General features: G+C 40.2%; 1 protein-coding gene across 1 annotated transcript in view; it reads left to right on the top strand.

Annotated features, from left to right (window-relative positions):
• Positions 1–16,824, top strand: part of LOC126412939 (protein O-mannosyl-transferase TMTC1-like) — a 685,657-nt gene that overhangs the window by 476,949 nt on the left and 191,884 nt on the right. The window contains exons 7-8 of the mRNA XM_050082830.1: positions 7,616–7,688; positions 13,097–13,200. Of these exons, the coding sequence (XP_049938787.1) occupies positions 7,616–7,688; positions 13,097–13,200 (177 nt within the window). The remainder of the gene's footprint in view (positions 1–7,615; positions 7,689–13,096; positions 13,201–16,824) is intronic.

The following is a 16,824-nucleotide window of genomic DNA, read 5'->3' as shown; positions in this document are numbered from 1 at the left end:
GCAGAACGCTTTATTTCTTCAGGATAATATACACTGACCTTCCACATGTCCTGTTAATGCCGTGGAACCGGAGACTCCTGAAGAAGATGCCAACTGATGAGGGTGAAACGTCGATTGCTAAAGAAGAAATATTCAGAAGAAACACGAAATGGCCTAATAACCCAGACGATTTTACCTTCAGAGACAACGGGTACTGAAATTGGACGACTCAGACAGAGTATTTTTCTGTTTGTTACCTGTTCTGGCTTAACCATCTACAAAAGCGGATATTGTCCGTAATGGAAATGCCGTGTGGCTAGGGCCTCCCGTCGGTTAGACCGTACGCCTGGTGCAAGTCTTTCGAGTTGACGCCACTTCGGCGACTTGCGTGTCGATGGGGGTGAAATGATGATTACAAGGACAACATAACACCCAGTCCATGAGCAGAGAAAATCTCCGACCCCACCGGGAATCGAACCCGGGCTGTTAGGCATGACATCCCGTCGCGCTGACCACTCAGCTACCACGGGCGGACATTGTCCATAATATCAGTGTGAAGAAAGCACTTCAGCTCATGTTGTGGTGCTAGCTTACATCATTATTGGACGTATCTTATCAATGAATGCTAATCGAAACTGAAGATGGATTTAATAGAATCAGGTAACTTATTACAAAGACTTGCTTTCGAAGCTATTTTGAACAAGAAATCTACTAATATTAATCCATCCATTTCCCACAAGACATTATGTCAATAATTATTTTCGCTGCTTAAAATTTCAGCTGGACCTGGTAAATGTGTCATGTCCCTTGTAGGATGTAATAGCGTTTATAGCACCGTTTCATTTGAAGAGGTTTTCTTCCTCTTATTTGACAATCAATTTTACTTCCAGTAATCATATTCAGATAAAGTTACACAACAAACGAAAGAGTACATGGTTATAACGGTAGGTCATGTACCTTGATTAGAAATTATTATAAATAATATTTACATATAACGTGAAAGAACTACGACTTGAGTAAAATAATAACGTTGTAGAGCAACATAACTATGTTAGCAAATAATAAATATTATAATATTTTGTCAAGATTGTCAGAGTTATAACAGAATACATGATGAAAAATGTCAAAGATTCTGCCTGAGCGGTGTCAGCGTCGGCAGACTGTATTTGTAGCTACGGCACAATCAACGGAAAAATATTTGCTGCTTAGGTGTCTCTGTATTCATACGCAGCTTACTAAGGTATAAGGAAGAAAGGAAGAAATAATTATGGAAATATGGTTTAACAAATTGTCCGTTAGTCAAGAGTTCAGTAAAAAACTGAATTTCCCAGTAAAACTGAGCTATTTGATGGCGATGAAAGGCTGGTGTAAATACATTTAGTCTTCGAATGTGCTAGTCTGAGTTGCCAAGAGTAAGAATGAGAGTTGTCCCATTTGAATATGTGCGGTGTATGAGGCTAAATTTTTTCGGTTGGATGCAACTTTTGGCGTGACTGTACTCAGGATAGCCACGCAGTCTGCTACAGGCACTAACACGGAACAGCGGAGTTGACCGTCTATAAACGTGTGACCATCACTAATGGAACTCGCGTGGGCGTGGCCTATGGGAGATTATAACACGATTTCGTGTTTCATAGGTTAACAGTGTCCCGGGTCGACCTTCAGTATGAATTCAGAGATAATGTTCCCACAGGTGTAAAATGCTGCACGTGATGACCATTACGTTTGACGATTGGACGTCGCGTAGCCTACGCAGTTCCGTAAGAAAAGATTGACAGTCTGATGCGTGTCAAGTCTCCGCTGATTTAAATGTGGCAAGTCGGAAATCCGTTATACCAGGACTCGACAGAAGTCAATGCATTCCATAGGCTTCAGTAGCTATGACGTATTCGTGTCCCTTCGCCTTTGCTTCTCCCGCCACTCAGTGTACTATTATTATTCACTGCTTGACAATTTCCAAGGAACAACTGACACTTCCTAAGGAACGTGGACGTGTTGAACACAACGAAGGCTTTCTATGCACTTGATAGTTCAGGCAGTACGGTGTCTGGCGCAAGTTGTTGTGGAACTCATTAGTGGGACATTCCGTGTGGTACGACAACGCGTCTGCAAGACATCAATTGAGTACATGCGATCTTGGGCGAACTGCTGGATGGCTCGAAGCCGGTCGAACCACTGGACGACTCGAAGGCGGTTTGCTGTCACAGCCCATTAAACTACTGTGGCCACCGTAACGGGTGTGTCAGAAAATGTCATCTCGTGAATATAAAAGGCCATTGAAGGTGGAAATGCCATGCGAAGGCATGCCGGTGGTCGTAAATTGACCACCAAACAGCAAGATGATCGATACGTAGACTTAGCGGCCAAAAAGAGAATACGTCTCATTCCAAGGCAGATAGCTGCAGACATTTCAGCCGCTAACGTTACATGTTTCTGTGCCATAACCATTTCGTGAGGATTAAATCAAGCTGGTTTGTATGGTCGGAAACCTGCTACAGACACCCCTCTTCCACTACGGTATCGTCGAGAAAGACTTCGTTGGTGTAGGGAGCATGTCGGTTGGGGCCACCAACAGTGGTCCTGTTTGTTCTCCGACGAGCCTCGTTTACAATGTGGCAAGTTATTTTGGCAGTCAGTTGGTGTGGACAGAGAGGGGAAGAAGTTACACCCAACAGAACGCTCATGAACGTCATCGGTCTAAGCGCTATCGTGTGATCAGGCATCATGCACAATGGAAAAACAGCGCTGCAAACCTTAGAGTGAGGCGACGTCACAACACAGCGAGATTGCAGCGAAATCATTCTGAATCATTTTCGTTTGCTTAGGGTTGCGGTAAGTCCCGACTTTCTGTTTGTGAACAACAATGCCCACTCTCAAAACACCGCTGAAGTGTCGGACACACTGGAAAGTGAAAATATTGAATGAATGGAACGGCCTATATACTTCCCGGAACTAAACCTTATGGAGCATGCCGGGGATGCTCTTGACACACGTCTTTCTCAACGACCTCCCCCTCCCTGAACAGTGCAAGAACTGAAAATCGTCTTATGAGGGCGGTGGGACAACATCCCCCAAGAAAATCATCACAGTTTAGTAGCCAGCTGAATAACAGGTGCAAAACGTGCATTAGTGGCCAAGGGGGGCATGTCCTTACTGACAGTATGATATAGACCTTTATAGTGGGAGTCTGATCTGTGTCAAACACGAAAATGTTATGTCTCTCATCCTGCTTTAACAAGAGGTGAAATTTGTTCCAATTTTGTTATATACCATGCCACCTCTATGTGTATTATTGCCGACTAATGTACACAACAAGTTCCATAGGGTATTTTCATTAACTTATGTAGGTTTTAACCTCTTCTTATTAAACATTAATTTCAGTTAAGGACCGTCTTCTTATCAGAGCTAAAGAGATATGACGTCATAAATAACAACACGCGTGGAAAACTGTCACATCATGCTTGACATTTATTACTTCCGTGCTATTAACTCTACTCGCAATAAATTTCGCAGACAATATCTACTCATGTAGCTAAATGCATCTACAAAATTATATCGTGGCGCCACACGTAGTTCAGGAGACATGACGTCATAAACACTCGGTTTCGTGAAAAACTGCCGCGTTGTCTATGATGGTAAAATTTGTTACTTCTTTGCTACTAACTCTAATCACAACGCATTTTCCATGGAGTATCCACATTTGCCACTGATTGTACCTACACAAACATATAGTCTTACGGCACATAGTTCAAAAGCTATGACTGCATAAGCACTGGAATGTGTAAAAAAGTGCCGCATCATGAATTATTTCTTAATATTTTAGTTTTTATTACCAACATACTCTCACAAAATCAAATAGGGGTAATGCAGGAGTAGGTTTAATAATGAATAAAAAAATAGGAGTGCGGGTAAGCTACTACAAACAGCATAGTGAACTACTACAGTAGTACAAGTTTATATGCCAACTAGCTCTGCAGATGACGACGAAATTGAAGAAATGTATGATGAGATAAAAGAAATTATTCAGGTAGTGAAGGGAGACGAAAATTTAATAGCCATGGGTGACTGGAATTCGACTGGAGGAAAAGGGAGAGAAGGAAACATAGTAGGTGAATATGGATTGGGGCTAAGAAATGAAAGTGGAAGCCGTCTGGTAGAATTTTGCACAGAGCATAACTTAATCATAGCTAATACTTGGTTCAAGAATCATAAAAGAAGGTTGTATACATGGAAGAAGCCTGAAGATACTAATAGGTATCAGATAGATTATATAATGGTAAGATAGAGATTTAGGAACCAGGTTTTAAATTGTAGGACATTTCCAGAGGCAGATGTGGACTCTGACCACAATTTATTGGTTATGAACTGTAGATTAAAACTGAAGAAATTGAAAAAAGGTGGGAATTTAAGGTGATGGGACCTGGATAACTGAAAGAACCAGAGCGTAAGGGAACAATTGACAGGAATGGTGGAAAGAAATACAGTTTAAGACGAATCGGTAGCTCTGAGGGATGAAGTAGTGAAGGCAGCAGAGGATCAAGTAGGTAAAAAGACGAGGACAAGTAGAAATCCCTGGGTAACAGAAGGAATATTGAATTTAATTGATGAAAGGAGAAAATATAAAAATGCAGTAAATGAAGCAGGCAAAAAGGAATACAAACGTCTCAAAAATGAGATCGACAGGAAGTGCAGAATGGCTAAGCAGGCATGGCTAGACGACAGATGTAAGGATGTAGAGGCTTATCTTACTAGGGGTAAGATAGATACAGCCGACAGGAAAATTAAAGGGATCTTTGGAGAAAAGAGAGCCACTTGTATGAATATCAAGAGCTCAGATGGAAACCCAGGTCTAAGCAAAGTGGGGAAAGCGGAAAGGTGGAAGGAGTATATAGAGGGTCTATACAAAAGCGATGTACTTGAGGACAATATTATGGAAATGGAAGAGGATGTAGATGAAGATGAATGGGAGATACGATATTGTGTGAGGAGTTTGACAGAGCACTGAAAGACCTGAGTCAAAAGAAGGCCCCCGGAGTAGACAACATTCCATTAGAACTACTGACTGCCTTGGGAGAGCCAGTCCTGACAAAACTCTACCATCTGGTGAGCAAGATGTACGAGACACGCGAAATACCCTCAGACTGCAAGAAGAATATACTAATTCCAATCCCAAAGAAAGCAGGTGTTGATAGATGTGAAAATTACCGAACTATCAGTGTAATAAGTCACAGCTGCAAAATACTAACGAGAATTATTTACAGACGAATGGAAAAACTGGTAGAAGCCGACCTCGGGGAAGATCAGTTTGGATTCCGTAGAAATGTTGGAACACGTGAGGCAATACTGACCTTACGACTTATCTTAGAAGGAAGATTAAGGAAAGCTTTTGACAATGTTGACTGGAATACTCACTTTCAAATTCTAAAGGTGGCAGGGGTAAAATACAGGGAGCGAAAGGCTATTTACAATTTGTACAGAAAGCAGATGGCAGTTATAAGAGTCGAGGAGCATGAAAGGGAAGCAGTGGTTGGGAAGGGAGTGAGACAGGGTTGTAGCCTGTCCCCGATGTTATTCAATCTGTATATTGAGAAAGCAGTAAAGGAAACCAAAGAAAAATTTGGAGTAGGTCTTAAAATCCAGGAAGAAGAAATAAAAACTTTGAGGTTCGCGGATGACATTGTAATTCTGTCGGAGACAGCAAAGGACTTGGAAGAACAGTTGAACGGAATGGACAGTGTCTTGAAAGGAGCTTATAAGATGAACATCAACAAAAGCAAAACGAGGATAATGGAATGTAGTCGATTTAAGTAGGGTGATGCTGAGGGAATTAGATTAGAAAATGAGACAGTTAAAGTAGTAAAGGAGTTTTGCTATTTGGGGAGCAAAATAACTGATGATGGTCGAAGTAGAGAGGATATTAAATGTAAACTGGCAATGGCAAGGAAATCGTTTCTGAAGAAGAGAAATTTCTTAACATCGAGTATAGATTTAAGTGTCAGGATGTTTATGGAAGTATTTGTATGGAGTGTAGCCATGTATGGAAGTGAAACATGGACAATAAATAGCTTGGACAAGAAGAGAATAGAAGCTTTCGAAATGTGGTGCTACAGAAGAATGTTGAAGATTAGGTGGGTAGATCGCGTAACTAATGAGGAGGTATTGAATAGAATTGGCGAGAAGAGAAGTTTGTGGCACAACTTGACTAGAAGAAAGGATCGGTTGGTAGGACGTGTTCTGAAGCATCAAGGGATCACAAATTTAGCATTGGAGGGTAGTGTGGAGGGTAAAAATCGTAGAGGGAGACCAAGAGATGAATACACTAAGCGGATTCAGAAGGATGTAGGTTGCAGTAGGTACTGGGAGATGAAGGAGCTTGCACAGGATAGATTAGCATGGTGAGCTGCATCAAACCAGCCTCAGGACTGAAGACCACAACAACAAAACAACTCTACAGTCGAGTCAACTTAAGGAAATCCCTGACACCTGGTAGCGCTTTTGACAGTTTTCAGGCGCAAAGCGCAAATGGCTCTACGGTAGCTCTGAAGAGGTATCGCCATAGAGATGTTAACACATCCACGTCGTAAACACTCGAAGCAGATGCGCCAAGCGTACAGATACCCTCCGAGACATTACACTGCAAACACAGTTCATTTGTTTTCGTTCCTAATTGAACATTAGCAAATTGAATATCCGGGATATGCCAGGTTCGCCAGCTAGTAATAAATATTTACGCTCACGCTGTACTAAGGTGTGAGCTGGTTTGCTTTGAAACAAAAGCAACAGGATATCGACAACGGCCTCGTGATAGTTCACAGGTGATGCAGATGTTTTATTCGAATTAAAAACGGTGTTATTCAGAGAAAATATTAAATATTATGAAAATTAACATTAAATTGTAAAGTACTGCATCAATACCACCTCAAACTATACAATATTACTTACATTTTGAATTTCATTTGAGAATTTTACTTTGTGTAGTTGCAGAGCTACGTGTCTCAGAATCAAATGATTTTATTAAATTACAGTAGCTTGAACTCTTAAATAATACGGAACACTTGCTTATCACAGATGGAAGGTTTCAAAAGATATTAATTAACCGTCTACTTTAGATTACAGAAAACCTAGCTTCCACGAAAAAAGCATTGTTTCCTTCGCTCTGAAATGAAATGGAACTGCCCGTATGCCGCTTGGCTTTGTTTGTCTGTCAATACGTTTACGCCACACACAGCCTTTCTGTTTTCAATCACGAATTTCGCTACATTCACGGGTCCAGTCTCGACCAGTTTTCATTATTATTACTGACGTAAACTTGGCATGAGGCATAGGTATTTCGTACCTATACGACACGTGTCACTGAGTACATCGAGAGCGAATAACAAATTCCACTTTCTAGGCTTACGATACAAAGAAACAGTTGCTACCCCTTTTCAGGTACAGTGTTTTCCATGACAGCTATACAACAATGCTTGGTATAGTCATTTCATAAGATCCAACTAGCCAGGGCGAGAATTCGTTGATCAGACGAACAGTAGGCTGTATGGAGGTACATTAGTGAAGAGAACATACCTGTCTGTAGCTAGGCGCAAGGAATCTTTTCAATTCCGCCGTTTTTGCCATAAATCTGTTACTGTTTTAGGAGCCTGGTGGAGGCGCGCTGCAACACCGAGACGGTACTCTTCAGTCGAAGGGCAGCCAAATTGCTGATGGCGGTAAGTAACGTGCGCGTACCAGCTCCCTGGCCCGTTTTTCCAAGTATCTCTTATTTTCGTCACTGTCAACATCCCTCTGCAGATCACGTTTAAGTGCTTCCATGTTCTCCCTTAAGTGATATCCCATGGTCCACGTTTCCAAACTACACAGTGATGTATTCAGGACAGACATTTCGAGAAACTTGTCACTCAGTTACGAAACAATATATCGCACTAGAAGAGTTCCTTTCTTAAACATAAGAGTAGTTTTGTTAACGGTTTTTTCAGCTGAGCTTTTTAGTTTGAAAGAGAAACTCAGTAGGCAGAAAAATCAAAACGAATTAGAGAGAAAAAGTTAGGAAAAACTAGGATATCCCGGAAGTATTGCCGCAAGCAGTGTAAAGCCGTTGTATGGTGTGGAAGGTGGCAGTTGACGCTAAATAACGAAAAGATTGAGGTGATCCACATGAGTTCCAAAAGAAATTCGTTGGAATTCGATTACTCGATAAATAGTACAATTCTCAAGGCTGTCGATTCAACTAAGTACCTGGGTGTTAAAATTACGAACAACTTCACTTGGAAAGATCACATAGATAATACTGTGGGGAAGGAGAGCCAAAGGTTGCGTTTCATCGACAGGACACTTAGAACATGCAACAAGTCCACTAAAGAGACAGCTTACACTATACTCGTTCGTCCTCTGTTAGAATATTGCTGCGCGGTGTGGGATCCTTACCAGGTGGGATTGACGGAGGACATCGAAAGGATACAAAAAAGGGCAGCTCGTTTTGTATTATCACGTAATAGGGGAGGGAGTGTGGCAGATATGATACGCGAGTTGGGATGGAAGTCATTAAAGCAAAGACGTTTTTCGTCGCAGCGAGATCTATTTACGAAATTTCAGTCACTAACTTTCTCTTCCGAATGCGAAAATATTTTGTTGAGCCCAACCTAATTAGGTAAGAATGACCATCAAAATAAAATAAGAGAAATCAGAGGTCGAACAGAAAGGTTTAGGTGTTCGTTTTTCTCGCGAGCTGTTCGGGAGTGGAATGGTAGAGAGATAGTATGATTGTGGTTCGATGAACCCTCTGCCAAGCACTTAAATGTGAATTGCATAGTAATCATGTAGATGTAGATGTAGATGTAGAAGTAGGATAGGTACCTACGCGTGATAGTTTTACATTAGAAATTACGGACAGCAAATTTGGTTTGTAGCACACCGACAACTGAGTGAAATGGGTAATACAATGACATCCGATTTACCGGTAATAATTGTTAGTTGAAACCACGACCGCTTTCTAGATGTTAAAACCCCATTTTCTTGTGTGTCGCTACTTCATTTGGTCGTGCACAATATGCGGTGAGACTAGTCAACGTTCCAGACCACTACATCTCAGAGGGTCGAATTCAGCCTAAGGCGCAGTGACTGTCACGGCCACATATTACGCATGACCAAATACAACAATTTCATAACCTAAGGATGGTATTTTAATAGCCCGAAATAATCATGGTTTGAATAAATCATTACTACAGAGGAGCAGCAGTCATTCTGTTACACATAAATCACTGAACCTGGGTCATATATAGTACACAAAACAAAATGCAAAATTACTTTCAGAATCTCCGAAGAGTGAAACTTTTCCCAAAGCACCATAATGCATATCTGTTCATTTTTCCAAGAAAGGATTTGTAACCTACTGATGTTACAACTTCCAACAGACTTCATCAGAATACAGCATAATATGTAGTGGGCTAAGGATTTAGACAAGATGATTCCATACCACCAAGAAAGATGTTCGACATAGTTACAGGAACTTTCATTTCCTGGAAGTGCGAAACAGAGTAAATGCGCGTCAGTGGAATACCTGAATTAACTTCACTGTACTATTTGCATTTTAGTGTAGATATACTTCTACAGACATGGGAGCAAGTTTTAAAGTAGACCAAAAACTAAGCTGTTAAAATAACAGCCGGCCGAAGTGGCCTTGCGGTTCTAGGCGCTGCAGTCGGGAACTGCGTGACCGTTACGATCGCAGGTTCGAATCCTGCCTCGGGCATGGATGTGTGTGATGTTCTTAGGTTAGTTAGGTTTAACTAGTTCTAAGTTCTAGGGGACTAATGACCTCAGAAGTTGAGTCCCATAGTGCTCAGAGCCATTTTTTTGTTAAAATAACATAAAAGATCATTTCGTCGATAATAAAGTAGCAGAAATGAATAACGAAACCAAAGAACCACTTAATGAGTTTATCTGGTTTCTGAATTGAAGATAGTGACTGTTTCAAGAGTTCCACGAAACGCACAATTTCACATTTCTCAACACTGAGAGAAAGTCGTCCGGTTTGGTTTGGGGCAGATTTTCTCAAGAGAGCTCAGTGGATATTAATGCAATTTTTGTGGGATGCCGCAGTGTCTATAGAGGGCACTGCAGATCCAAAAGCGCTAAGAAAGAAAAGACACACCATATAAACTTGGATTCCTAGGCCCCTGGCACGGAGGAATTTCAGATGGGAATAGACCGACTTGAGTTTCACTTTACGATCTGTAACTTTTCCCCTCCTGCCTCCATCTCGAATCAGTATTCAACGATAACTTTGGTAAAGAAGGGTCTAATATCGGAACAATAATTTTTAGGGCCACCAACTTTATTTTATAATCATATTGCAATTTAATATTAGTCATATGCTCGCAGAAAATAATAATGAATTGAAAGTGTCTGCCTTCTAGAAAGAAAAATTCTTTTATTCGCCACAAGTGTGAAAATTCCACAACTTTGGTGAAACATGATGACGGGACAAAACAGATCTGTGTCTTTGAAAGAAAACGAACCCTTTTAATTCATTGGAATTTAATTCATTAATTTTTGATCCAATAAAAGTTCACAATAAGGGTTTAAGACTTTGCGTCAGGAGTTATACTATAGAATTTTTCATCAAAATAATTATGTGTCTGTCCCTAACGTGGACGCGTGACTTCATTTCATGTATACCCATTGCGAAGACTCCTTGTTTTCAAGATTAGTGTCAGGCAGCGACAAAACTAAGAAACTTATCACACAAAGCTACTCGTTAAGCATAATCACTACTTAATACAACGCACAGAAGGATTTCATCAAAACAACTAACTCTTGTTTTTTTCCTTTTTTTGTGGTAGTTGTATTTCCAGCCTTTCAGACGTAGACGTAAAGAATAAAGACGTTATTGGATAAATTATTTCTCAATCTGAATTTTGACTTCAGGAACTCGAAAGGACTAGATGCAAAATGAAATACGTACTTGGAGTATAGAATTTGTTGTTAGTCCCTGGATAAAACTCAAATGCTCCTAATATGCAATCTGCGTAGGGAGCAAGTTCACGAACTTTGATGGTAGGATGGTGCCCTGCCAGGTTCAGAAAAGTTCTATGACGGTCACAGGTTAGCAAATGCAAAAAAAGGAAGAAAGGCTACGTCGTCTCCACAAGACACCCACCTTAATTTCTCTAAAGACCATGAGCCACTAATTTACTGACAGTCCTACACGTAAAACAAATCATATTAGACCACCGGTTTTCATACTTTTGGGATCCGCGGCAGAATTGACCTAAACTCAAGTAACCGTGGCTCCATTCGCTTATGACATCCTTCTCCAAGTCTGGGATAAACAAATTGTGGTTTTGAAAAATGAATAAGAGTATCTATTTATCTGATATAATTAAAATTTCCTTGAGATATATGAGTCTCATTTTTTTCTACAACAATGATAGCACTCCGTCTTCAGGCCACGAGTGGCCCATCGGGACCATCCGACTGCCGTGTCATCCTCAGGTGAGGATGCGGATAGGAGGGACGTGTGGTCAGCACACCGCTCTCCCGGTCATTACGATGGTTTTGTTTGACCGGAGCCGTTACTATTCGGTCGAGTAGCTCCTCAATTGGCATCACGAGGCTGAGTGCACCCCGAAAAATGGCAACAGCACATGGCGGCCTGGATGGTGACCCATCCAAGTGCCGGCCACGCCCGACAGCGCTTAACTTCGGTGATCTCACGGGAACCGGTGTATCCACTGCGGCAAGGCCGTTTGCTGCGACAATGATAGAAGTCGAAGAAATGATTTTCCCATTACGTCCAATTGTGGGGTGCTATTCCAATGCTGGAGAATTTCGGCAATAATGATAAAAAAAGGGGGAAATAGACTGAAGACGTGAATTGAAGTTAGTGTTACGGAGAGCAGGAGGCTAGGTTAGTCCATGCAGCGGTGTTAGCTGTAATGCTGTGGTGATGTAATGGCTAGCACATTTGCCTAGCAGGTACAGAGATCTGGGTTCATGTCTTTGCTGTAGTACAAATTTAAATCATTTCTTCGGTTGCTATCATTAAGGTGAAGAAGAGTAGTTATTTCTTTATTAGTTGTTCATATAACACATTTTACATAACACTTATTGTTACTACTTGTTATTCATGCAACTAAATCAATTATAGCTTCTCTAATCCAGGCACAAGATTTAAAACTGCGATTCACATTTCTTTCTTCATCATTCGCAATCTGTGTTTTGTGTTAGGTACCACCAATGATGAAAACGTACCTCACATGATTAGGATATTACAAAATGTATCAAAAATTGCTGATATTCTTATTTCATCAAGATACAAATTTCAAGCAGTAATGACGAAACCAACTTAGGTTTCTGTGTGAGGTCTGAAAAAGTATTAATAAACTGATTTTGTTTTCCAGTGCTGACTATTTATGGGAGTTCTGTACTGAAAGAATTTTGATTCAATTGTATTGATCAACTTCTTTTGGAAAGTAATTCAGAAAGTAATCGCTGAGTTCATTTAAATGATCCACAAAGGCCCAGTTCTTCACTCAACTGAACGTCATTGTCGTCTAGACCGATGTCAAGAACACGGAAACATAAAGTATATCTTCGTCACTAAATTTTTTCTTTTACTGTACTAACCTGTCATTCACCATGCTGCTATAGTAACAACAGTTACTTGCCTGTTCGCTAGATATCACAACTAGTGCACACCTTGATCCCTTACTCAGGAAGAAAATAGACTAAATCATTATTTTTATATAACCAGCGCGACGATCCTACTTTGAAGCCGCGATGCGCCTAGGAACCGTCATGCAGATTTGGAAAACACCTCTACTGAACAATAAACGTGCCAGCCCAATGTGGCCTGCTACCAGTTGAGAACAACCTAACCTCGCAGCCATATTCCCACACTGCGAGTCGCTCGCTCTCTCTCTCTCTCTCTCTCTCTCTCTCCGTCACACACACACACACACACACACACACACACACGCACGCACGCACAAACATACAACACTGCCTGAACGTCGTACACAACGGAGTATTATTTAGAAAAGTGTTTGAAGTCCCACATGTATGGGGACATTATGCAAGAAATCGACAGCTCACAGTGTGGTGTTGCTGTTCACAGCTGAGCGCGCTACTTGTGTTCCGTTTGGCGCTGCTCCAAGGTTCGCTGCCACGCTTCTCCAGCCAGGACAACCCCGCTGCATTCCATCCCAGCAGGCTCGTCCGGTGAGTACCAATCCAATTTCGTCCTTACGATTCCAAGTAGTCACGTGAATCGTTCAACTGAACGTCTTATGTCTAAATTGATGAAAGTTGACAATTTCTATTCTCTATTCCACTCTGTAATTTGGACTCTCGTGACAGTCAGATGATTTCAAGGCCTTCGGACAATACTTTTAAATCTGATATGCGACTGACAATTTTCACACTTGTATATACTCCCAGATTTGGACAGTCATATCTTGGAAACCATTCAGTTTAGAAGGCTGTGAATATCCCTCTCTTTGATGCAACTGTTACCTACCAGACGTTGCCATCACGACTAAGCAAATCAGTGCTACGTTTCTAGTACAAGTTTGTTTGAAAATAGTGTTTCTGTAACGAACTAGCATATGTTGTTCTTTCATATGTAAACAACTTAAGTGTAAAAGAAACGCAAATTTATGGGAAACAGGTACGTCAGGTATGAATTTGGGTCTGAAGAAGAAGAAAATGGGTGTAAACAGTGAATAAAATGTAGATAACCTGAATAACGTGACCGTTTTAAGAACAGGTAAGTTGAATTTTCTAGTAAATTAGATGCATTTACACACAAAAAGTCTCTTCCTTTAGCTGTACTGGAGGCAATCAAACATATAATCACAGATTTTTCAAATCTGGAGCTACCAAATGAATGTTCGCTGGAAAACACACATAATGTGAACATATTCTGCAATGACGTTGTGTGGTGCCGTTTATCTAAAAATGTTTTGATGGCCTCTTGATTTTAAGGATGACAGTGCCTGACGCTGTAAAAATTTTAACGGTGGGGACTATAAAGGAATGAAGCTTCAGTAGAAGTTAGGGGTGAGATGTGGCAGAACACAGCACGAGGAGTGCGAGAACTGTATGTGCTTTATGTACGCTAAGCAGACTTTCATGGTCAGCAAATGACACAAGAAGCAAGAACGAAAAGAAGAAGGCAAGCAACAGGTAACTGTGACAACGAATAGAACAAATAATATGGGCCTGGGCAGTTCTAGTGCGTGAAAGAATAAACACTGTAAGTGTATGTGAAATATAGCAATTAAAAAAATTTGAACATCACTATCTCGGGAACTAGTTTTCTGCTACACATGACCACTTATCTCAGAAAGTATTGAGTGTACAAATATGAAATTTTTACAGCGTTCCAAGGATAACATTCAACACATTTGTAACTAGAAAAATAAAAATTTCTTATGTTCTTTAATTATGTGCTGAGTTATAAACTAAATTCTCCGATAAAATCGAGTGTTTGATAATAATAACAAATTTTGATATTTTAACATTGTCACCAAAGGATGTACAATCACTCCTTAAAAGATTCTGCATAATGGGATAAATTTTGCTGTTCTAGCCTATCTATGAATCCGTTCGCTCGTGACTGTTAGGCCGTCCGCAAATGGAGCGATTCAAATGAAACTCGTTGGCTACGTGAGTTGGTAACCGGTCGCTGGCGATCACTTCCTGTGTAGTTAAATATGGCTCCGCAGAGAGCGCGACTGCACAGTGACTCACCAATAAATCGCTTTCAACGCGTTACCGAGCAGTTGCCATTGACTCGACCTCCACGTTGCCCAGCGATCTAAGTTGCGCATGTCGAGCTGAATGGTGTGGTTGGTAGTCTCTCGTTTCATAAAAACCAGAGTCCTGTTAGAGTAGAACTATTTTTGATTAAATGGCCAATATAACTGGATACTTTAACATTAGTTTTGAAGTTAATGACTGTGAATTTAGCTTGCAGAAATAAGAAGCAAGATCCTCCGCCATTTGACGTTAATTAGTACCTTTCAAATCAAATAGCAGCCTGGGGGAAATACTCTATATCTGAGGAACATCATTACGTTGTCGGTATCCATCAGTCGGCTTCAGAACACGTATAAAATTAATATTCTAATTTCGATGCTGAGAAGCTCATTACATCTTAGCTGATACATCTTCTTCTTGTTTCTATTATTTAATTACAGACATTATATCGTCGTTCCTTGAGGGTTGGCACAACATGAGGAACTAATATTTTTTACTTGAACATGTAGCTGCAATTTTTTAAAATGTAATTACTTTGTATTTTGTAATTCAACTTGAACGGGAAGCAGCTTTCTAATTACGTCTTATAACCAATACAAGGAACTGACACATGATATTGTGTTACTACGTTGTAAATATTCTGCATATTCATTAGGTTTAGCAGGATGTTCTTTTGAGTAAATTGTGTATGTTATAACTACATAATACATAGCTTTTGAAATGAAAATTTATAACATCCACACAAAGTAAACATGCACTCGAAAAGGAAAATTTAACTGAGGGTGAATGACCAAGTTGGAATTATAGTGTTCGAAACACAAAATCTATTTTTCCTCAAATAACAAATTTCTATACAGCATTTATGCATAGCATCCTTCAGATGTGTCTCAAGATTTTTAGGGAAATTCCATCTATACATATTTTTGGTAAAAAGCAGAAAGTGTATGTAACTATTTCCCTTGATTCAAAACAAAGGCAAAAAACATAATTTATTTATACTATTACTAAACTACCGTGCTGCCCGCAGCTAGCCACATACTGTATATTGAAGGGTGGTTAAAGTACCTTCAATACTGCGGGTCAGTGGTTGACAGTACGTACATACCGAATGACGGTAAAACAATCTCCACTTTAAATCGTTTACTTCAATATTTTTTCACTCCACAGGTATGTAAATACGTGCCACTGAGATTAATTGGAAATATGTAAAGCATACACCGTAGATTTATTGAGCCCTTCTACGTACAACATTAATAATCAAAGTAGAACTCCTGCAATCGGCGTTCTTGACTTCGAGCTAGTCTGTGGCCTACATTATCACGTAATGGCAGCTTCTGACTGAATGTAACATTGATACAATCTAGAATTAAAAACAAAATTGAAGTGGTGAGAAGGCTAGGAGATCCTTACAGAAACAATAACCATTATAATCGAATGTTCTAACTAGCTGTGTCTCTTCTACAAACTATTACATTAGGTCGTCGAAGTAAATGCCAAATAACTTTTCACGAATCATTTGACTGCTATATCTACGAGAAGTTTCTTCCACAACGTATCACACTGTTTCGTGAAGTTCCACACTATTGATATTACTAATCGACTTTTGTTGTATCCATGCTTCTACATTATCTCGCAATAGATATTCTGACGACGAAATCGTAAACCAAATGTTTCCGCAAATTAGATTATTCTCATTTACTTTCTTTATTTCGCCGTCATTGTCGTTATGAGATACCAATTTCCAGAAATCTATATTTTCTTCAGGTGAAATATGATTGACATATTACGAGTTTCTGACGTCATAGCACGGAGAAAGTATGTTGGGAAATATTTCCGAACGTTCAGAGCAATACTTAGCGTGTCGGATATTCTGAACGTATGTTTAAATGTAGAGCAGTGAGATGGAAAGCACCACCTACGTCACATGAACGCCATCTCTCTTCAGTATAGAGTGGCGATAGGCCATATTGGCTTTCAGTTGAAGCCCGTATGTATGTATTCCGTTACTCAGCACCACAAAATTAGTCTCTGCTGAAAACCCGACGATAATTATGTGATTTGGTGTAATAAAATGAAGAGATA

This window comes from Schistocerca serialis, chromosome 7 (genome assembly GCF_023864345.2).
Source record: "Schistocerca serialis cubense isolate TAMUIC-IGC-003099 chromosome 7, iqSchSeri2.2, whole genome shotgun sequence".
Classification (NCBI taxonomy): domain Eukaryota; kingdom Metazoa; phylum Arthropoda; class Insecta; order Orthoptera; family Acrididae; genus Schistocerca; species Schistocerca serialis.
This window is presented reverse-complemented; position numbering and strand designations above follow the sequence as displayed.